Genomic DNA, 24,838 nt, shown 5'->3' on the forward strand with positions numbered 1-24,838 from the left:
TCCATATGTAACTCCGAGAAACGGTTATTGGACCAACTAAAGGTTATTAGGTCCGAGGTAAATGGACCCACCCTTCCGGTGACCAAGCACCTCACGTACTGACGGCCATGAATTGGCCGAACGCTCCAGATGCAAACACTTTTGGTTTTATTTATAGTGGACCCTGCTTGGCACGTGGGCCTAGGGCTGAAGATAATGGTCCCTCGCTTCTAATATTTGACTCTAGGAACGATCATGTGTGGAATATTCTTACATATCTTCGTTTCGGATTTATAAAGAATATTAGGATTCAGTTTATCGAAAGAGTATACTGTCGCATATTTGAAGAATGATATAGGTGGATAAACAGAATGCAAACTTTACGAATTGATGGCAGGGTGAATAAAATACAAAATATTACAACTACCGAGAGAGATTTTAATTTAGCTCTTGTTTTCTGAATTTGACTAGTTTGCGTAAAAATTCACAATTTAGTAATGATACAGATTATCAAGCTACCAAAAATATGAAATAGTTTGAAAAAAATTTACTTCCGTAAATATCTTCCATTTTTATGACACTAAATACCACTAAAACAAAAGGGATATCTAAAGACATGTAAAATGTTATTAATTTCAACAAACGTTGAATATTTTCCATTTCTATCAAAAGCTATAATACTATACTTCTACAAGCCTGAAAGATCAAATCTACCATACGGAACGATTCCCATAAATCTGAAGTTTCGCAGCTACAAATCTCGAAAGAAAGAGCCCTAAACCACGTTCTCGCAGGTATCGATAATACTTCTCCGGGTGACTTAAGAAGACCTAACGATCCTGCGAAGTAAGGCGTGTAGTAGGTCCGCAAATTTATACTTTGGGCAGGATACGAGAGCCGAAGAGGGCGCGAGGGGTTTCTGGTTTCCTCGCGAGGTCCCGCACGACGACGTCCGTGCCGTGGAGCAGCAGTACATTATTTCTTGATGTCAAATAAAGCAATTAGCATGTGCCCTGACCAGGGTCCACGGGTTCTAACCCGAGTAATCTCGCCCAGGGTCCCCGGCGTGTGCGACATCTTCATCAGAGACGGACCCTCCACCTCTTGCTCCTCTCCTTTCTCCGGCACTTTCCTATCCTGCCGCCCCCTTGGCGGGACGATACGCAGCTCACGTGACTATCCTGCACCCCCAGAGACGAGGGACCGTTACAGAATGGCCAGGTTCGGGAAAGAGCGAGAGATCCGGCGAAGTGGAACTGCCGTGGCAAAGAGAGCGAGAGAGAGAGAGAGAGAGAGAGACGTATACGACGAGAAAGCGTCGTTGTCCGGCCGGTGCAGCCGCTTCCAAGGGAAATTTCACAAAGGCTGACCCGTTGCTAATGAATGTTATATAACCCTTTTAATGCTTTAAGCCTCTTAGATTTTTCAGAGAGCCCTCCACGCGCCTCCTTTCTACGCCCCCGCACCCGGAGGACTCTTTCCTCTCGTGGTGCACCAGAAGTGGCTCGCCGACGCCGCGGGAGAAAAAGAGCGAGCTGCCCGGGTCGTGCCTCCGGGGTAGGTAATTATGTGGCGGACGTAAATTAAGCTTGTTTAGATTGGGATTTTTATTAAGGTCCTTTATGAAAGAGTGCCGCCGCTAAATGGCGCCCGGAACACTTCATCCCTTCGTGCTCGACTTTAAACGCTGCTTTAAAACCGAGCCGTGGTGTTCTCGCGCGTATTAATACGAAATTTAGAGTGTTCCCGGTCCGCCCTGCTCGTGCATTTAATTTTACATTTCTTGCGATTAACTCGCTCGCTGCCCAGTATATTAAACTGTCCGCTTCTCTCATTTTTCGTTGTTTGACTGAGGGCTTTATGCTTTGTCACGAAATAGAGTGGATGAAATTCCGAAAGGCAGTATTCCAAAATACTACCATCAGATACAATGTCTGGTTAGCTCCTGTGTGTTGCAGTCGAGGTAGAATATGTCGATTTTGTAAAACATTAATTGTGAATCACGTATGGATGTTACGATGAGAGAACGGAGAAATTGTTTAGGGTATCTGGATTTTTCATGTATTTTTATTGGTGGTGGTTAAGATAGCATCTTCGTCTTCGGATCTTCCTTTGGATGTCCCAACAAAGTCGTAACCAACGATCAGGAGCAAGGTATATAAAGGCGGAGCAGGATGTACGCGTCGGGTGAACGGAAGAAATAACTAAGAGTTAGTTTAATCGTGTTTTAGGAGCCGTGGGTTTTAACGTGCTCGTTGTCCCCTATTTACGGAGGGTAAGAAAGGACTGACACTGGCCTGTGCAAGTAATAACGATCCGATTCTGTTTGCGTCGTTACCAAAAACATCCGTTAATCAATACCGCTGCAGCAACCTATGCATTTTCAACACAGCTCCGTGATTTTCATGAAATTTACAACTAGAAATGGATACGCGTTTTTCAAATGCTTCACATTTCGTTCACAAATTTTTATCATAAATACATAAATTCGCAATCTCTCCACGTTCTGTATTAATTATAAAAATTCTACTATTTCTTTCATTCCAGAAAATATTCAAAATTTTATAACGATACTTCAGGATTAATGCAAAAAGAGTTGGCAGTTTTGGTTTGTTATACATTGGTGAAAGAGGATTTTTGTAAATTGAAAGAATATTTCTGACTTTGACGTTTTCTTTTTATTTCAATTTTTATTGAAACAGTTTATTTTAATAAATCTCTGATAAGGAGGATTTTTCCCGATGCAAGAATGCTTGAAATAAAGAGAAATTATCGACCGTAAAACATTTCCTTGATTGCAGGGAATCCTACGTTCGACGTCATAGTTTATACAATATCTAAACTTGTATAAGTTACTAAATCTTTCAGCTACTTTTGTAGCGATCGTCAAATGTCACAATTATTTCGATATTTTCAAAGAAACAGCCTCAGCAGAAATACCGATCACTCCCAAAGAAATTTATTTAATTCGTAGATCTTTTTTGGGGGGAGAAAAGAGCGTATGATGTAGGCATCCTTCGAATCGATAGCAATTAACGATCGCGAAGTACGTAACGGTGGATTCCGCAAGCGTTTACCGGAGCGACTGTTGTCGGCCGTTCGCCCTCGAGTATCGAAAATCGAGATTCAGCAGCGTTGATTTTCTTGGATAGCTTTCGCGAGGCGAGGCCGGGTATGCTTGCTCGTTCTCTCGATTAGGCTTTGCCGTCATTAAAAGTTTATAAAGAAGCAGAACTACCAGCCGGGGCACACAGTGCTGAAGAGGAACGAAAGGGGGCAACGTGGAGGTCGGAGGGGGGGGGGGGGGGCAGGAGGGGTGGACGGAGAGGGTGGTGGCGAAGGGATCAACACCACCCATCGTCGAATGGGAGCGAAGGTAGGGGGAGGCCGACAGCCTTGGCGGAACGAAGAGGGAAAGAGATTCCAAGGAAGTTTTCTCATGTACAATGCATAATGAGGAAAGGCAGACGGCGCATAAAGGGCCTACAAATGAGGCACGGGTTATACATATACATTCCTCGGGTAGATACGCGTAACCGACGCACACAAACACGCAGATCCGGGCGGGCGTGAAGGACTTCATGTAACGCCCTGCGTCCTCCGACCCCCTCTGCCCACCCCCTGCCAACCCCCGCCGAACCTCCTCGTCGGCTCCTATGTTACAGCGTTACCGACTTCTAAGCGCGCAATGAAGTTAAAAACTTTTCCCTCTGATTTTAGTTATCCCAGGCAACTTTGAAAACGATGGACTCGTAAAGTTTTCTGTTAATCTGCTGCTTATGCAACGCCCCGGCATTCTATCGGGCTCCGCGTACGCGGCGATTTCTAAGAAAAATATGATTCCGCCGGATCGAAAATGTTTACGCGAGAATCGATTCGTCGTCCCTTCATCGGTCGCGTGTTGGTCCGCCAGCTTGCACAACGATAACTGCCCTGCGTAGAATGGGGTCAAGCAAGAAAACATTCTCCTTGTGGACAAAGTGGGAACGATTCATGGAGATTTTTTTTTATGCGAATAATTCTCCGACAAACATAGTTCTCACTATTCGAATCCACTAATGGCATTGTTACTGTTTTGCACAATAATTTAAAAAATTCATATTTATCTAAATTTTAAAGTAAACGGACATAGGCTGATTGGCTTTCGAGTCCTTTGTATGTATAATAGATTATTATCTTCATTTTTCTGTTAGAAACACACATTTTATTCACATTTTGTGAATAAAAAATGAACAAACGTTTATTTAATCGATCTATTTAGTAACTGTGTTTTTTTAATAAACTACCTTTCGATAAATAAATTTTGCATGTCGAAGAAGATATAGAATAAGCAGAACTGGAATATTGCTAACAGAGATCCAAGTTATTAGTGTCTTCCAGCGGTAAAGAAGGAGTTATTCGTGGATTTGGCGAGTTCGCGTGCAACACCAAGTAGCAGCGGTTCGTAGAATATTTCGTCGGATCCGCCTTCTACCAGTGTTCTACCAGATTTCAATAATCGGCTGGGATATGGGTCGTCGAGCACCGTTACGGCTCTATCAGTGGATTTTCACTCATGAAAGCGTTGTTGATTGCTTGGCACAAGCCACCGAAGTAATAGCAAGCAAAAGTACGAGCACGCAATGAACAGGGAGCGTAGGGGGGGAGGGGGAGGGGAGGTATGTTGCATGAAAACCGATTAAAGGTGTTGGATCGATCTTCCCTAGTAACTGACTCGCTTGTATTCGCTGATGGAAGGTGCAAATCGTCGATCGTGTTGGTGGTAACCGTGCGCGCAACTTTCGTCGTATCGAAGCTAAACACGTTGCACCCTCGGGAAACCTCCGCGCTGATTTCGACGCTTTTGCCCCGCCAATTATTAATCAACCCGTCTGATTAACGTCGTTGCACTTACCTTATTCATGATTTGGCGGGGATAGTCCCGCCTTGCGAGGGCCGACTCTGGAACAAAAGAAAAAGTTCACTTTAGTCTGGAATTCTTAATTACGAACTGGAGTAACTTCAGCGAGCCATGAACAGAAATATTGTAGACTGGTACGTAGTACACGTTATTGAGAATATTTTGCAATAAGCAGATTATTTCTTGAAGACAGTTATACAGTCTGCAGAATTCAGTCATTGGAAACTCCAGTTACATACACTGTAAAAGTTTGACGCTCTTAGGCTACAGGAACGTACACAGCTCGTTCAACTTCCGTTTGCGTTTCTATAATTCTCAAGTCTTCAAGTACAAGATGAATTTGTCAGATAACTTTGCAGCGCAAGCCTAATAATGAAAGCAGCATGAAGTACTCGTCATTGTGTACTACGCGATATATATTTCAGATAAACGATCGAAACAGACGAAGAATAGATTAAATTTTTACATTCTAACTTCGTATTTAGTAGTTTCATAATTTTTTGTAGGTTTTCTGTATCTCCTTCTTGACAGAGTTTTTGAGAAGTCATTCTAGGAGATCAACCGCATCGTCCAGATGTTACGCAGAAATTCTTCAAGAAATAATAGTAATCGGCAAAATAATATTTCCTCGCTTCCGGCTGCGCAGTCCCGTAGCGACAGCTAATGTGTGCAAGGCTTGGTCCTCGATCGTGCACCCAGTCCCGCATTTTCGCTCAGCGTAGTCCCCCGTGCCCCCAGCTCAGCGGGTACCACCGAATTCCCGTAATCTAATGAATGGCCTAACCCCAATATCCTCTCGGTTCAACCTCACCGCCACCTACCCTCTATGTACCCGAGCAGTATGTACCATGCATGTAAATACGTTTACGGACCAAAGATTCGGGCGGCGGTATCACGTTGGCGCGGCCGTGTTGCGACTTCTTCAAAACTCCCTCCAGACCCTCGAGCGATAATTAATTATTTTGACATTATCGCGGCCGTGCCGCCCGATGGCTCTTTCGCCCCTCGATCTAGTCGAGAATATCGAACTGGACGTTCGGCCGAGCTGCCTTGCCCTAAATTGTTACTCGACGAAGAAACTCGTCGGTAAAAATGAGCTAGCTCCGATTATTGACAACATGAACCACCGTAATAGATTGTCTCACTATTGTTTGATCGAAGAAGCAGAGAAATATCTGCGATAGCTAGTCACATTAGTTTTGCAAAGTCTCAAACCGATAAATAAGAAATGATGGGACAAATCAACTCGGCCTCCTAGATAAAGAATTTACAGAACGTTTCATCTACAGGAGATCGCATAATTGTCTACTCTGTATATGTAAAAAATCGTGGGCAATTATGAAATATTGGAAAACGACATTTAGAAATTATATATTAGGAGAAGAATAACAACAGAGTAGTGACAGAAGGCCCTACAGAAGACATGTAAGTGACCTGTGCGCGATGGAACAGTCTGTAAACCAAAAGTTGAGGCCAATCGTTCAGTGTCGTCCTGCATGGGTCGAGCCATTGGAACGTGAATCCGGCTCGCCGGAACAAGAGCTAATTACTCTGCGAGCAAGGCGAGGTTCTTTCGTCCAGAACGAGGGACGAGCAAGGCGCGCTGGAGGCGAGGGCTGCAGCAGGCTGACTCGCGAGAGGGCAAGGAAGCGCAAATGTGTTTATTTTCGGAGAATAATAAAAAGGGTCGTGCAGCGGCCGTGACGCTGGCGATCGTACCAAAGTTGGGAATAATGTTTCGGACACGACGCTCGTCTGGCTTTGCCCTAGCTCTACACCCACCTACACCTCCCTCCCTCCCGGCTGGCCCCCTGGCTGCCTCCCTCCGATCTCCACCAGCCTACCCTTATACGCGTGTCCGCCGCAGATTCAGACTCCTAATTAAGACGAGGGTGCGAGAGGGGTTTCAGGGGTTTCTCCCGGGTTCTCCCCGAAGGGAGGTGGGAGGATGTGGGTGAGGGTAGAAGGAGGGTTTTCACGAGGTAAGGGGCACCCGTACCGCGCCGGAGGGGTAAGCCAAGGCAAAGGGGGTAAGGAATATTGATCACGGGACCACCACGGCGGCGAGGCAGGGACTGCCCGTTCTCTCCTTCTCTTTCTCTCGGAGAGGATCTCTCCTGCTTCTCTTTCTCTCTCAATCTGCCTCTCTGTCGCTCTCATGCTATCTACATCGTCCCATCTCGCTCGCTCTCAACGTCTATTTCTCTTCAGCGTTCCATCGTCTTGTTCTACGGTACGTCCTACGCTTTCCAACGCTACCATCGTCGTCTTTCGTCCGTTCCTCTAGGCGCGCAACCGGCGTGGACCAGGCCAGACTAAACCACCAAACGCCAGATGCGTGAAATCAGTCGGTTAGAGGCTGCCCCGCAGCCTTTGCGAATTATTGACGCTGAAACCGCGACCGCGGAACAGATGATGTTGCTCCTGCGCTGCTCGCAGCGTGCTAGGAAGAACGACCGCCTGACAAGCACCCCGTGGAAGTATAATAAATAAGCACGGAGGAACAGTGACACAGGCGCCCGACCAAAGCCTCGCGGTGTTGACGCTATTATTCTACATCCACCTTCTGCCTGATTGGAACAGTTGGCGCCATGCCGCAGCCGATGCTCGACGGCCAGATTAAAAGCACCAGCTCGCTCTTGCTGGATTGTAGATTGGTCGCCGATGGAGGACCTGGGCCACCGAGGAAACTTAAGGTGACAGGGCTCGGGTGGTCCGGATGAATTATTAGTGTTTGAGAATTATATTCTTAGACACATTTGCAATTTACTTTATGTTTCTAGGATTTGTAGGTGCTTGTGTGACCTACTCTACTAAACACGGCCGTCTGAAATAAATTTTGATCATCGTACATTTTTATTATTTTTCTGACAGAACTTGTATGTGAAATGTTTGATGAGTCTATCATCTTTCTTGCCTGATACCAACATCCTCTGATATTAAATGTCTTATCATCTTCTTCATAGTAATATTACAATGATTAGTAATTTTTTCTTACAAGAGAATGAAAATATCTGAATTTTTATTTATTGCGTCCTTACATTTACTCGAATACTCAAATAATGATGAAATGAGAACTGAATTGGGAAACAATCATGCTTAACAGATTATTACTAAAAACTTCTATCAAGGACCCGACAACACGCGGCAAGAGCTTAAAGAAATCAAGAATTAATTAATTAAATTTGTGGTAGTTAAAATTTTAAGACGTCTTACTCGCAATACCCTTCTTTTCTACGCTGTAAAGAAAAAGAACGCAGGTTGTCTGTTCGCTTAAGTAAGATAACTTTGCAGGGGAAGCGTCGAACAACTTTTTCTTGAAAATAGGTTAATAGACCGAATAACTTTGAGTTTAAACCGTGATTTAGTAGAACACCCGCAAGCCCGCGGCTCGCAAATAATTACAACAGTGTCCCGACGATTCAGTACAGGTGAGCAACACGCTGATAACGCGGCCCGGCTCCCGGTACAAGGTCCGTGTAATGTCGATGAGGGAAACAGGATCGGTCGGATGAAACTTCAGCTGGTTGGAATCGGGGGTGGCCTGACGAACTTTGACGCACACGCTCGGTCGGACAGATCTACGTCGTAGACGTGTGCAGCGTTCTCACGAGTTTTCGAGAGATCTTCTAGAATGGTAAGAAGGAGAGAGCGTAGTCCCGTCCCCGAGGCTACGACAGGGAGAGACCGACGGGGAACGACGGACGAGCTCGAGTTTACACGACGTAGCGACTCGTCTTTCTGTCCGTCGTCGCTCTCTGCCTTAATTAAATCTCTCGACCCTTCCCGAAGAACTCGCGGCTCCTAGCGGAGTGCTAGAAGTAGAGCTTGCCCGCCTCTCTCGTCGTCTCGTTTCCTTGCCTCCGTCCCTCGTCGCGCCTTGTCGTAGCGCGTCAGGCTTACGGGATTTTTCCCGCTAATTGCCGGGACTGTTTACGAGAACGATGAAGTACCATCAACTCGTCGCGCGAACGTCTCCCCGCATGCAACTTTCGAGAAGATACGAATAAATGTTTCTCCGGCGGATAACACTTGCGATACTGAGCTAAACTTGGGATCGTCAGTTCCCTTGTGACAAAATTTCCGATATTCAAACTGCTACAACTTCCAGACAAAATATATCTCGGGCGACGTATTTGTTTAAAAGTCACAAGCTTCGCGAATGTAAAAAATGGTTCATCAAGTTTTCTGTGATCATTATAGAGAGAACACTTTACTTTAAGAAGGTGGAACTCACGATCACGAGGTATTTTTTTTATAAAATTATAACACTCCTATTTCTCCCCGGGAGACTACGATTCCTTAATTTCATTTTCAAACGAATTATATCAACATTGTGTTACGCATTGGTTATTTAGCGGGTCCAACTTCGCAAGAAGTTAACCGATTTTTTTAAATCGGGTACCAAATCAATAATCGCTCACTGCTCCGCGACTCAGGTAAAAGATGGTCCCCGCGGGACTGACAAATGACAATTACGGACTTGAAAAGGCAGTGGGCAGTGGTCTCGGACATAATGGTCGTCCGATCTATCACTGGTCTTTTCTTAGCAGGGCTCTTCAGGGATTCAATGCGCCACCATTTTCATGGCTCAAGGTGCCGTTATTCGGTCCGGTAACGAACGTCAAGGGCGACCTCGACGAGACCGGAAGAGATCTCATTGTCCAGAAGCGGAGGCCACGATAGGAGGGTTGCGCACTGCCGGCAACCAGCCAACTCAAACTTTGATATGGTTTCCTAAATAACCAAGGCGACCGATACCGCAGCACGATAGTCCACCTCCACCCTCCGGCCCCTCTTCGGCCCCCCGGTCTGCATCCACTCCGATCTATGGCGGGTCCAGGCCTGGGTATCGTAACTACTGTCGAAGCATATTGAAACCCTCACACCATCGATGACCTAACTCGTCGCCACCACCCTATCAGCCTACGAGTCACGGCGCGGCGGTGCCCTTCGTGCAAAACCTTCGCAGCCAGTGCGTTTGTCGTTCGCAGCGTCCGAAAGGTTCGTCCGTGTGCAGCAAACGTTGCTCGATCGACCGGCCACGGTTCCAGCAACGCGGACCGTGTCCGAGCAATTTGAAAACGGAGTGACAGGCAATCTGCAAGGTAGCCGCGCCTAAGATGAGAACGGAGGGGATTGGGGACACGCGTAATGACCACCGATTTATCCGACCAGGGACGAGTGAAGAATTTGAAATTAAAATCTCCGCTCGTAATTGCACGGACAGAGGCGGACCGGGAACTCGGAGCTCGTGGGAAACTTTGTTAGCGTTCCACCGAACGAAAAATTAAGGGAATTGTTCTCTCTATTAGTGCCCCGGATTTTACTAATGTGGTTATTGCCTGAGAACAGGCTCGCCGGTCTGACCATAGTAATTAATGGATTGGAATTGAAACAGTGACTATATTCTATGAAGACGTTGGTATAGTCACACGATAACAGGCAGTAAAAGAAAGTTACGCTGAGTAATTATATAAAGTCAGATTTTTATCATTTACACCTTAAATGTCATTGGGACTAATGTGATGTAATAAAGTATTTGTTATGATAATATGAATTTTTGTGTATCAGATATGAAAACAGAATATGTTTGTCAGGGTTGAGTCAATAAATGATGAAAGAGGCTATCATTGTAGTGAATTAAAAGAGAGTTGTCCACTTTGTAAAATAAATGTGTTCTTGATACAGTTAAAGCAAATAATAGCATAAAAACAAATATATGACACATTCAATTCCGTTCTGAAGCATTTGACATATCCTTAAAAATCATAAAGATATTTGAGGCGCAATCAAAGTGAGGTCCAACTTAAGGTTGGTGACTCAACCTTAAGTATACAATTCAACCAGCAGTTTACAACTACACTTTGTACACTGCACAGGAGACTTCTAGCTTCGAATCCATGGTGATTTCAACCATAGAAAGAATTAGAAATGAGCAGAAAATTGAAGCCTGGCTACGGGGGATAAATTACGTTCGTGCAGAACTCGCCCGAATCCTCTGGAGAACATCCAGGGATCGCGCAGCGGATACTACGGAAATAATTAACGGGGAGAAAAATTTGACGGAACTTTTCCATCGACCTAATGTTCCTGGGTTCGTTAGTTTCGCGGCGGAAGAAGTGGATGATAACAATCGGGGCCAGAATTCACGTGCGCCGGGCTTAGAATATCCTTCGCCTAGACACGGTCGAGCGGCGAGCTGTATCTGGAGGTTAACTGTTTGTCCGCTAATTAGAAGCTAACAGCGGAGCTGAAGTTCCGAACTTTAAAGTTTCTTGCTTCTGCAGAAGCCTCCTACACCCAGCCGGTACCCTCTTCAGGGGGCGGTGCAGACACCCCAGGGGCGAACACCCTATCGTCCTTCCAACTCTTCCTCTCTTTTGCTCCTTCCTCTACGACCAGCTAGCGTTAATTACTAATTAATTGTTTCGCATGTTTGAGTTTTAAATGGATAAGTTAAACAGCGCATAAGAGGCCTCTGGACCTCCGGAGAGTGAAAGAGGTAGCTCGCGAGCCTCGTAAATCCCCTCTCTGTTATGTATTCTTTCCTTGTCCCTCCAGGACTCCCTTTCTTCTCGTAGTACCGTCACCCCTTTCGCGTACGATTACCCTGCAAACGGTGTACTGTTGGTTAACGAGGTTAGGATGACCGTGTGAGCGAGAGCCGGGCAACCGCGCCGCGCTCGTCCGTTTATTCGTTTTTCACCTCGTCATCAAAACGCCGCAACCCCGCGTGTTCGTTACATAACTCGTAGCTGGAAAACTTTGATGCGGCCGTTGTATCGCGTGAAAAGTAATGGACTGTGTCCCGGCCAGTGCGGCCATGGATCCCTTTGACCGCTCGCCTTTTTGTGGAGAAAAATAGCGGCCATAGAAACAGGTGCATAGAAATTCGATCAAGATCACGATGCGATTGTTCGACAGCTTGCAAAATTATTTCGACACGATTTACACGAATTTAATATTCTATCAATCAGAGATCTGAATTAATTACTTACAGAAATCACAGAGCTTTGGCTGATTGTGTTGTACTTCTACGTGCGAAGGAAACAGAATTAGTCCTTCAAACTTAACTATACATGTTAGTTTGTGTTAAAATTGCGCGATTAATTTTTTACTGTTAAGTAAAATTAAGTTAACATATGTTATAGTAAGAAAATATTAAGTCTACCGGAGAGTTCTGTCTGTTCTTGATATGAAAGAAAACAATAAATTTTATATTCATTTAATAATGTTTATTGTATTGTACAGTTTCCGTTTTTACTTATGCTGTCTTGCCAGCGTAATTGCAATTTATAAATATCATTTTTCAAGATTGTGTCAGGAATGCGAATTTAAGATAGACCTAATATATTGAATAACATATTAAAAACAAGAATCTTTTTGAAGTTATCTTATTAAGAAAACTCAAAACAAGACAGAAGATTCCTAAAAGCACTGTAACAACAAATATGTAAAAAGAAAATTGTTCAATAAAAAATGCATGCTGCAGTTATGGTATAAAATTGAAATCACTAGAAAATCCGCCGTAATTTACTTTATCCTTATAAATTTAACTTCTGCAGCTGATGGATTAGGTAAATCTGCAGGACCGTCTGCGGATACAAATTGATGTTTCAAGTTATTCTCGATCAAAATCCCAATCCCAGAGGACGGAAATCCCCGATGACTCGCGTGTGTCGCGGGTCTACAAATCGTTTTACCTCAATCTTGCGACAAGGTGGTGGCGGTTTACCCCTCGGAAACGGCGGCAGGCTTCCCGCAGCTCTAATCGGCGCTCAAATAAAATGCCGTAATGCCAGATAAAACATCCCATTTGTCTAACGACGATTTTTCTCTCGGTGTTCGGAGGCGGTCCTCTCTTTCGCGACCGCAGGAACGAGGGACGAATCGGGGTGGTAATCATCTTAAACACCATTGTCACAGACACCTCGCGCGGCCCGGCTGCCACTCGGTGCCACGCCACCTGATTCTTCCGTAATTGAGATGGATCGATAAGGACAACCCCCACGGGAGTGACAGAGAGAGAGAGAGAGAGAGAGAGAGAGAACGACCAGAGTTGAGGGTGCCACTTTTTTAATTCGATGAGCTAATGTACCGACAGTTACATTAACGGCACCTCTGGGGTGTCGCACACTTTTTTACGGTGGTCGGCTCTGCTATAGCTTAGCCTCTATGCTTACTGTTCTGTTTCCAAGAATTATAAATTCACTTCGTTCGTAGATACATTGGATTCGGGATTCGCATCCGGATTGCTTTTACCAATTAAGCCATCGCAATCAACCAATAACACATTCTCTCCTAGTCTCTACAATGTATACCACTTCATAAATGTCAGTTCGACCATGAATCCTCAACTGATCCGCAAATCGCAATAACCAAATATGACTCTTAAATATTTAATTCTAAATTGTCCAAACGCGTAACATACAAAATTATCCTTTTCTTTGTGACGAGCTTACTCGTTATTAAATTGCTTCATTTACGACAGTAATGAGTGGATGCCGTTTGAGATAGATCGAAAATTAAGAACACCCACATTATCCAATGATCAGTATCATATTCCTTATTTTGAAATTGCTGAAATTATACAAATTCTTTTGAAAGCAATAATTAAATAAATATCTTGATTCGATTATACATAAATGATTCTACTAAATAAATGCATTATTGTTATAAAATAATGGGAGACGCATTCTTCGTAACCAGCAGCACTCGGACACAGTTACAGAAATGCATTCTATAGCTATCGGAAGGAATACAAAGCTTTAGTATACTAACGAATCTGAAACCGCAGGTACGGGGTGGGGTATTTTGGTTTGCCGGAGAGCGAGAAACGAACACAGGCGATCGTAATTCCTTCGAGTTCGCATCGTATCTGATCAGATTGCGAGGACGAGGAGGATGGAAGTCCGGCGTTGGTCGTTTTACGCGTTCCTCCCCAGAAAGGAGGGTTCGGTAAACGCGTGCGGAGCCTTCGACGAGGCAATCCCTCGGCAACGGTGGTCCGTGTCACTGCGTGGCCCTGACAGCCGGCAATTAACAGCCGCGGACTCTCGCCTCTCGTTCTCGGCGGCGCAACGGTAGCATCACGCTAGAACGTCGTGCTAGACGCCCCGGTAAATAATTGTCCTCCCCCGTTCCCACCCGTCGACCGGTTAAGACTCAGATCCTTCCTCTGCCCCCCTGGTACACCCAACCGAACGCCCTTGTTTTCTACCTTTATGCTCTAACACGCCGCGGCAGGGCTTCCTCGTCTTTTTCCAACCCCCGCTGGTGTTCCTGCACAACCAGTCAATAGCAGACCTCGAATTCGACGACCCGTTTTCCGATTATTCGAGATTTATCCCGGGGCTTCCTCCGCCCTTATCGCCACTCTATTCCGCCTTCATTATTTGCTCCCGATAGAGAAGAAGCCTATCATCCGTTTTATCCCACTCGAGTTCTCGTTGTTACGGTTACCGTCCTAGAGAACGCGGTGGAAATGGCTGCTCGGCTTCCGGTACCACGGATTCCTGCAACTTTTATTAAATCCGCCACGAATCGCTTAGAAGTGGCCGCTACTCGACGGACTCATTATCGTTCGAACTAAAATACACTGCCATTGGCCGGTCTACTTATTGGCTTGTTAGAACGTTCTCCTCGAATTGCTGCTTCTGGTTCATTAAGCAGGCTGATTTCAAAGCACGAGTTCTTAACCTATTTTCCATCCGCAGACGGATTGTCAACTACCGCCAATTTCGGTTTACTTCGCACACGCGTATTCATGAGTTTATTGCGATACAAGCCAAGTAGCATAATATCTACATGAGAATAATTAACTAACGTAGTAACTGATCTTAAAAGTAATCTTCAAAATAATTTTCGAAATGATCTTTAACCCTTTGCACTTGAAGCCATTTTAAGCTTAGATCTAAAATTGCTATTTTGACCAGCTGTAGTATAGTACTTAGTACAATTTGCTATATGAAATTGAGTCTTGTGACTCGTAAAACTGTTATGCTTTTAACAGAAGGATATATGTATAATAATGTCAACATTATTTTGTTAATTATGTAACAATTTTCATTGGCGCTTCAGAGGCGCCACTCGAGTGCAAAGGGTTAAAATAGTCAACTAATTGGCGTTAGTAAACAATCACTGTTTCATCGAGCTCATTCCATTCGTTTTTGTTTCTCTCTTTACTTTGTCTTTAGAATCACTCCAACAAAAAGAAACGCCATGTTCCAGCGTGCACAGGTTCGTCAGGAGTACAGGAGAAATCGTTGGAGCCAGCTCCAATTCCGTGAACCCTTTCGACTCTTCCTGGTAACGCATAAAGAGGTAGGAGGAGAGCGAAGTTGGGCGCAGGACGTAATTTGAACGTTGACAGGTATTTATCCTGCGCGGCAGGAAGCGGCGCTATGTGGGCGGTCGAGAGAAGGTGGAAAGGAGGAGCGGAGAAGTAGCGTGACGACGTTAAGAGCATTAAGGAGACGTTTTCCGCCCGACACTTAGGTTTTCGTTCCCGCGCCCACTCCATAGATTCCCGGCCTATCGGCTTAGCGCTTGGCGGGTGGTCCCGCGCCACCCCTGGCTTCCTTTTCCACTGTCTGCTACCAACGGGCTCCGCGAGCTGCCGAGAAGGAGGACCACGGTTTGTTGCCGGAGCCGGCGTTGCTGTTTCTCTCTCTAGGAAATATTTTCCTAAGCGTAAGAACTTAAGTACTCGAGGGCATACGGTGCTTCCACTCATTAAAGAATTTTCTTCGCGGAATAACAGTGTCCTGGCTCCGCGGTAGACGCCAAGAAGAGCCCCTGCCGTACTCCTGCTTGGAATTGTCTGATCCGCGAGCCGTGGGTTCATTGGACGGAATTGTTCGATAACAGCTATGTGGAAATTCTGATGTACTATTTGTTTAAGGTTGATTGGTTCTTCCTACTTTGTTTGATCATGACTATCCTGTTTTATTAGATTAGTGTTCATCGAACTGTTCCGATTGTTGATACGACTGCATTGTTCTAGTCGCTGTGACATGACAGACTCGTTCTACTTGCTTGGGCACGGTAGACTTACTTTACTTGCGTGTGCATGGCTGACCTCTTTCCCTTATTTGATTATTACTGATGTATTCCACTTGGCTGATCATGTATCGTTTAATCACGGCTGTCCAACAATAGTTAGGCATAATCGATGTATCCTCTACTGTCTGAACTATTGTTTTGAACTAGTACTATTTTGATCCAGTATTATTTTGATCATATTTTCAAAAGAATTATTGCTTGAACGATTTATTAATTCTGGTACGCAAGCGTCGCCCATAATTTTGTCGCATGAATGGTTCGATAAAATCGATTCGAATGCTTCGATGAGAGTCGTCGAAGAACGAAGAACGTCAGACAACGTTCGGGTGCGTTAACGACATGACAACTAGCGACACGCGAGACTGAGCACGCTGGAATGATGTCTTGACTCTCGTCTGGAACTGATAGTCCTCCTTCCCCTCGGTCGGGGCTTCGTTAAGCACGATGTTTGCGCGCTTTTCCGCGTAAATCGCGAGCGGTGTGCGTTCGTTCGTTACCAGGCTGCCAGCCGAAGGTGTTTGATATATAACTCGATGTATCGGATAATAATGCGCGATATGACGCGTGAGTTGTTAATTCGCGCGTTGCGTCTGTTGCACATGACGCCCGGAGTATAACAGACTCCGATCAGGCAGTTAGGAACGAACCCCGACGTATTCTTCGCTCTCCGATCTTTCCGCGCGAGTTCCCGCCAATGGGGATACGCCCCTGCGCGGATCTCTCGATGGAACAAAAAATAAAAAAAAAACGGAAAAAATTACTGGCAAATCGACCGAGCCGACGAGCACTTGACCCCTCGAGGGTATTGCTCTTCCTTTTCATCCGAGTGCGATTAAATTCGGATTCCACTTTGTTATGGAAGACGGTGAGATGATTTTTTAATAGAGCTCTTTGAAGAGCTCGTCCGTCGGCGCGCGGCGACAGGTGGCTGCTCATAGCTGTCACCTCTCCTGCATGATTGCGGCTTTGATCTTCCGATTTAGATCAGCCATTGATAGGCTCTTCGAGGTTCTCCAAATATTTGTTTTCGTTCTCGGTTGGATTCATTAATACTTTGATTTTGGTAACGCTTTTAATTAGGGTTATATTTTTTATACTACTTTAAATTCCGCCTACATGTTTTCAAATATTTATTTTATCAATGAATGTTCCCCTGAGTAAAAATAAAAATATTGGGAAAAAAGGTATAACAGAATGAATAAATATAGAAAACGTGTAAAATATATGTATAACAATGAAGATAAACAAATAAGTAATAAGTAACAAAGATTGTATATGTATAGATCGATTGTATACATATAAATAGACGAATATGACGATAAAAGAAATAAATAGATATAGAATAAATATAAATAAATAAATAAATAAATAGATAGATATGCTGGACATACATGGTTAAATTTACATTGTAATCATTAGTACTCTAAAATTTTTAATAGCACCAGGAAAAATGCGACCAAGGAAATATCGCAGTAAACGATTTTGTACATTGTGAGAACGTCAGAGGATGCGATCTCTGCGTACCTGTAAAATTGCACAGCGGTCTTCAAAGAACGAGCTAAACAGAGCGCCCGTGAATTATCTATTACGAGGAAATTATGGAAATAGAAATCGAGAAGAAGAGTGCAGTCATAGTGGTTAGACGAAAACCAATTCGTAAAGGGCTGTAAGTCGCCGCGCTATAGAGGCCGGGTCTACCTTTAAAATAATGGGGCTTAAGTAGCCAATTTGAAATGTAAAGATCCATCAACATAAATTAAGCTCGGCGCACCGACGTAAAGGATTGCTCCAGTCTTATTGATAACCGTCTCTGAAAGGGAGTGGGTGATGCTTGCGGAAGATACTACTTTACCTTAAAATTTGATATAAACGACAGAATATTAATATCATGCGCACCTTTAGTTTAATTTGCACTGCACTTAATTCCATATCTGCCACCGAAGGAAGTCAGAAATCGCTAGAGAGCTTCGAGCTCTAGAATGGTTTTAACCTATGCTCAGCACAGCGGAAATGATCGAATCTAATTTCACGACATCGCGGAGATGCTCTATAAAACACAATTAACGCTTGCCGCGGCATCGACGCGTTTCTTCGAATATTGATCGACGGAATCGTCGAAACGAGAGGGAAAAGCGGGGCCGCGAGCAACGAGAGGCATAGGAGGAGGTGGAGGTGTACGTGGAGGTGGAGGTGGAGGTTAGCGTTTCGCCCGAAACTGCACGCGTTGAAAAGGGTTGATTAGGGATTCGGCGTGTTGGGGTCGAACACGTCGGGTATGTTGAAAGGATGCTGGACCGTGCTTGTAGGCATTCGACGCTCCGCTCCACGCCGGCTCGAGGGCGTCCGCCAGGTTCGGGGCAAATGGCAGCAGGATGATTGATCGCCCGGCTAATTGGATGATCGATGACTCAAGTTCATCAGTGGCTGTTCAGCTCCTGGCAAAGGATGCCTCGTTCGCACGTGAGCTACCCCGAGCGACGCTCTACGCGTGTCTGCGCGATGCGAATCGTGTACTTGTGTGCGGACTTGCGAAAACTGACTCTGTCTCGCGCAGCCGTGGAATAAACTCGTGCTAAAGGTATTCAAGAAATCATCGTTCCTCCACCTTGCGACTTTCTGTCAATCGTCAAGTGAGATGACATTAGACGATACATTAGACATCTTACAGGGCATTGCAATTTTTACTCTGGGAACTTTGTACAATTGTCATAAATATCTGATCTTTATTTTATATTTATCATTGGCAATTTGTAATTCTTATGGGGTAACGCAAGAAAGTCGGAATATTTGTTTAAATCTTCAATACAAAATTGCCACAATGAATTTAAAAATCAGTTTCCTGATTTCACGTCGACGGAAATTGGAACTCTAGTTTCTGAACCCCCTCTCCACAACTTGGATTTAAAGGAAGATATTGTTCCTTCCCCACACGCTCGTCCAATTTCTCGCAGGGTGTTCCGAAGGGGATTAGCGTGTCGTGAGCAAACAGGCCGGTCGGCAAGCGAAATATTATCTGGCCGTCGTTAAAAAGCCAACACCTCGCTAAACGCTTTTCGGGCGGTACGAAAGTAGATTTCAGAGAAGGGTAACGTAACCGGTGGAAAGCTTAGTTCACGGGTGTATGCATGATATACGGTTGGCACGTGAATGCAAATCAGACCGTAAATCACGGGAACAATGTCTTAATGTCCCGGTCATACGACGCCCACTGGCGCTGGAAGACAACAGCCTTGGTTTTCGCGGGAAGGAAAGGGTGCCTTTTCGGATATTCATAGGGAAATAAATTAGTAGGCACACGCGTCGCCAAGGAGCCATTACCGTTACCCCTGTCTCGCGTCTTTTGCCTTCGCCAGAAGGGCCTAAAACTTGATATAATTACAACGGGCAAAGAAGACAAAAGAAAATGCTTCGTTTCTCTGGATAAAGAACCCTCCAGGTGCAATGAATTTTCTGTATCAACCGGAAGATTCGGGGAAACGGGGAGGAGGAGGGAGAGACAAGGAGTATCTTCCACGAGTGTTCGTTTATGCCATTTAACTTGCAAATCCCTCCGCCGGGACCACTGATACCCGCGGAACATGTGTGCAAACTGAAGAAAACTCTTAGCCCTACGAAGAAATATCAGGAGGTACGGGAATAAGGGTGAGGGGAGGACGTGTGAAAAATCCAAGGGAACAAAGCTGCACGGATCCGTCTGCAGCAGTGGAAAGTAGCGATCCTTAGCTTAGAGAACTGGAAAGGGGATGAAATATTTCTCGTGTACCGAATCAAGAAAAATCACCGATATAGATATAAATTTCTCGATTTAAAGTGAAGCATACAAAACATTACATATGAATCAAAAATTACCTCCAGCAACCAAGTAAGTGTTCTAATATCCAAACACTCATCGTTTTCTGTTTAGTTCAAATTACAAATGCCGATATGTACAGGGTGTCCCGCATTTTTCCGCACATACTTTAGAAGTGTCTTCTACAAGTAAAAATCAGAGGAAAATAAGAAAAAGTCTGTAAATGTTTTGTTGAAAACTTATGACAAAAGTAAGAAATATTTTACAGCATGGTAACGATAACATACCGTAAACGAATAATTTCAAAAATTAACCTCGTCAACAGAAATGAACAATAAATTCAATAACTCTTTGACGTCAAAGTTGTGTTAACAAAGGCGGTCGTCACTTTGAAATGGACTTTTTGTCATATAATGTTTTAGTCCTATTTTTACATGTAGAACATTCTGCCGAAATATCTACGGAAAAATGCGGAACGCTCTGAATGGCGAATAAAATTTAAAAGAATCATGTGTTTATAGTTGGCCAGATGGTAAACAAAATTGTGGTGACATATTCTCCCATTTCAAAATCATCCAAAAGCTGTGAATAAAATTACAGGTAAAACAAAAAGCAAACGTAACACCTGGAGGAAGCACACTGTAAAAAGAGACTATCGGGCCAAATACTAGAAGGAAGAATCCTTAGAGAACGTAAGGATGGATGGGGGTGAGGATGAGGGTGCATCGAGCGCTATACAGATTCACCGTTATAACAGCACTCCACCGTTAGCAGAGATGAGAGGATGATGGAGAAGTGGTTGCGATCAGAGTCGGTTGCCAGATAGTTTACGTCGAGGTGATTCGAGTCTTCTCCAACCCCCATCCTTTCTTTGAAGCGGCCTGGCCATGGGGTGGTAGGGAGTTAGTCGGTTTACGATGATGGCGCGATTCCCTTTACGCGCGCCGCGGGTCCGGCGCCAAATCTTAGCTTCTTCAGCGGGATCCACCGGTTTCCGAGTATTCCGGCGAGGAAGGATTCCGCGGCGATAATCGCTCGTAAAACCGGCAACCCCGTTGAATATCATTATCGCGCCGAGCCAAGGCAACGCGGTTGTACAGGGTAGCGGTCGTAACGCTCGGGAATCGCGCAATTTTTCGCTCCAACGCGCTTCCTACGACCGTCGTTTTACCCTGATAACCGTCGACGTGATTTTATCGCTGACCACGGCATACGTTGTCACAGATCTTCGTTCTATTCTTTTGCGATTGTTTGTCGCGAATTGTACGCGGGATATTTTAACGAGCTGTCGTTTTTATATATACTCTGAATCTACTTTTACTTGTTTGGAAACGAAGTAAGACTTGACAGTGACCGTGCAATCGCCAATTGAACGTAACATTACCAAATGTCTATTTTAGGATCATTGAAATTATAAAGTTAGTATTACTGAAAATGATTGGCTAAATTTCTTTATTCGATTATGTATAGTAAGAAGAATTATACGAAGTCTGAATAACTGCAATTTTATAACTCCTGTAAGACGAGACGAACCAGCTACTTTTAGTTAACACTGTCGTGGAAGTTAATAATTATCGCCGTTGCTGTATCCTTACGATCTTGTTCCCAAAATGATTCCTCCGTGTAACTAATTAAAGTGCTTATAACACTTGTAAACTTATGATAACCGATGTATATAGCATTACACACAAGGCAGAGAATTTGAAGCAAAACCGTCCTCGAAGCTGTAGTGACATTAGTATAAATTGTTCGTGCTTCACCCCTTCAGAAAAGAACTGCAGCCATTGAAGCGTGCGGTATCAATTTTTACTGAACCGTGACTGCCGACGTCGAAACTTCTCCGAATATTAATTCCCATCTCGAAGACGCTACAGCCAGAGCTTTTTACAAGCGGGCTCGTCCCGCCATTTCCGTTTCTTTCAGTCTCGTCTTAGATTTCACCGTAACGGCAGAAATTTCCGCCGATAAATCCGCCGGCGCAACAAAAATCTCTCCCCCTAAAGGCGAACGGGTAATCGTATTCCCGTTTTAAATGTATTCACTAGCTACCCCCGTTTCCCGCGTCAACTCGCGAGCGTGTATCGGCTCTGTCCGTGTGCAGACGACGGCACACGGTGTGCTCGCGTTATCCGTCTAACGGCCGAGGGAGAAAATGGTATAAGAAGGTAACAGGTTTCGCAGAGGAGGCCAGGTCTCCCGCGGAAGACACATGTAAGGGCCGTTGAGAGTCGGGGTTAAGGAGGGCTGTCGGAGGTTTCGACAGAGGGCAAGAAAAGAGGATTCGGACGGCTTGTAATCTCGGCTCAAGGTGTCGTTCGTCGCCTCGGTATCCTGCCGGACATGGAGACGAGCCTGAGACCCGAAGAGATTAAGGTGTGTTTACTAGGACCCTCGGAGTGAGACAAAAGTCGAGTTTGGGAAAAAGTGACCCGCGTGGAACTACGAAACCTGTCACCTCGCAGCTGCACTTAATTCGTAACACATTTTTCATTTCATTCACTTCAATGTCACTATCGACTGTTAAACAAACAGCGAAGGGAAATTGTAGAATGCTTCAGAGACCTTCTTTTTAGGTCTACCTGTAGGATAACATTTGCGGTTGCGGCGGAATTTTTATGACTATCTGTTGTTTTTTCATACTATATTCCCAATGATAGCAGAAGACGCTTCAGTATTTTCGCAAGTAACTGAACAAATTCCTGAACGTTAAACTAAAGGTCGATTGTGTTTATTAGTTATCCACTAAAAATGAAAGTTTATTCTTTATTATGTACCTTTATAGTAAAGTAGTAAATAAAAGAACATAAAGCATTATCGAATTCAGAACACACATTTTAGCATATATTTTATCGTCGCAGAAATAAAGTTCTGTTTGCAAACTGCACTGAAAAATATAATGAAGGTTCTTCTTGTATACCAAAATATATTCAGCAGGAAAGAAATTTCTAATATAATTTCACAATGAATGAGCTACATAAAATTAATGTCTAGCAATTTTGCAAATTCGTCAGGTCCCTAAAGCGGTACCACGGCGCGTACGCAGATAGGAGAAAGAGAAGGCGAAGCCCCATAACCTAAACTGCAGACAATTTTGTACTTGTAAATAGGGTCCGAAGGGGGAGGCATAAGTAAATTAGGCCGAACGAGACGAAAGGTTTTGATAAGTATCTCTCCCTCGGCTTTCTTTCTTTCTTCTTTTTTTTTTTAAAGCTGACTCCCAGGGAATTGAGACGTCATCACGATGCTCTAGCTCGTTTGCCTCGGCTTCCTTTCCTTCCATCCCCGGCCGTTCCGCCTCCTTCGAGGGCCGTTTAATGCCAAAGCGACGCGCGTTTGCCCTCGCAATAGAACGCTCGCGCCTCGTCCTTTGTTTCGCCTTCATGAGATTTTTAAACAGCGCGAAATGAGCTTCGCAGCTCGTCGCCGGGAACGAACGATTATCGTCTCTCGACCGGCTGACTTAATTTCTTCTTCCGTCCCCCTTTGCGAACGACAGGGAATTTAAAAAGATGACCCTTCCAGCGAGCACATTGTGCCCTCGATTTTACAACGAGGCCCTTAGGTTTGGTATTAATTCGGGAAGCTATACTCTCTATTACTCGTATATTGCGACGATTTTATCCGAGAATAAATATCCGACATTATTAAAATTAAGAACTATTTAAAAGAAAGAAGGCTCGAACGAAGTATAAAATAAATTGAACCATGATGAACTTTTGAACTGTAGTTATCCCGAAGAGAATTATACAAATTGTATATCTAATGCAGAAAAATGCATTTTTATGATAATGTGTTTAGTATCTTGATTGATTATTCGCTCTCATTAAACATATTACTTTCACAATAATCCAGGGAATGTTCATAAAATCAGAGTTAAATAAAGACATGGATAAGGACTGTCAATTACTACAACAAAACAATATAAACCAACCATAGAATATTTTTTCCGACAAACTTTTATTTGACCATCTGATCATTCTAAACCAGGCCACCGCGCTGTTAAAATTCAGCTGGCGGAGAGGGCGTTCTTTGTGGCTGAGAATGAACTCGAACCTATAAAGGCCACCTAAAAATCAAAGACGCCTCTTTCCAAGTTTCCGGCGGAAGAATCGGACCGCAGGGGGGGAGGTGGGGGACGTTTCGGTGCCGTCGCGCCGTAGGAAGGAAGGATGGGAGCCGGATTCCAAGCATTTGTATCGTTTTGTCGTACTTCAGTGTCGGCACGCGTATCGTATGGCATCGCATTATTGCTTTTATGGCCAATAAAAGGAAGGCCGCACTCCGGTGAGGCCAGCACGGTGCCTGTCCTCCGCAACGATCGTCCCCTCGGCCCTTGGACCGTTCTATCCTGAAGCCATCATCTACTATCCACGCCCCCAACCTCCCGGCGGTGGCCGCCGCTGTTATTGCCGTTGGGTCGTTCGTTCGACCATCGGAGGTGTTGCGATTGGTTTCGTATTTGGAGGGAATATAGTCCGGGGACTCCCCGGCCCAGTTAACCGTTCAGTCACCCTTTGGGACGCTCCGGCGGATACGACGCCTCCTGGACCTCTGACACCTTCTTACTCCGTGCAAATACAGGACATCTCGGTCAACATTTACGACGCCTCGGACATTCTCTTCGTACCTAGTCCGATCGGTAGCTAACTTGTTTGCGCGATGACCTTCTTTGTTTGGCTTCTATGATCATCTAGAATTTTTATCTCGAAGTAAAACAGTTTCCCATTTTAATCGATCATCTACGTGATCGAATTTTAAAATTAAGAGACACGAAAGAAGATAAGGTTTAAGATACAAAAGGTTTCTTCCTGACGGTTTTACTCGAATTAACACACTACATAGAATTTGATAATGTTTTCTTTAACGTTACTTAACACGTTGACTTCATTTCTATCGTAACACGTTCGGAAAATCTGTTAAAATATCATATACTATGATTCATAACTTTCTAGTTTCAGTTTCATTAAACAAAGTATTCAATTTTTCTGGTAATTTTTGGGTTTGATCTTCGGCACTCAGCCTAGTAAAGAATAAATATCGAGATAGAAGAGATGAAAATCCTCGTAGAAAGGAAATACCGCGAAAAATGAGAGTGCAGTTGC

The 24,838-nt window shown here is 44.4% G+C and overlaps 1 protein-coding gene across 5 annotated transcripts in view; it reads right to left on the reverse strand.

Annotated features, from left to right (window-relative positions):
- LOC144476010 (uncharacterized) overlaps positions 1-24,838 on the reverse strand; it is a 396,477-nt gene that overhangs the window by 80,037 nt on the left and 291,602 nt on the right. For all 5 annotated transcript variants that reach the window (XM_078192512.1, XM_078192510.1, XM_078192511.1 and 2 more), the window contains one exon: positions 4,874-4,920. In XM_078192512.1, the coding sequence (XP_078048638.1) occupies positions 4,874-4,920 (47 nt within the window). The remainder of the gene's footprint in view (positions 1-4,873; positions 4,921-24,838) is intronic.

The sequence above is a fragment of the Augochlora pura genome, chromosome 10 (assembly GCF_028453695.1).
Source record: "Augochlora pura isolate Apur16 chromosome 10, APUR_v2.2.1, whole genome shotgun sequence".
Lineage (NCBI taxonomy): Eukaryota > Metazoa > Arthropoda > Insecta > Hymenoptera > Halictidae > Augochlora > Augochlora pura.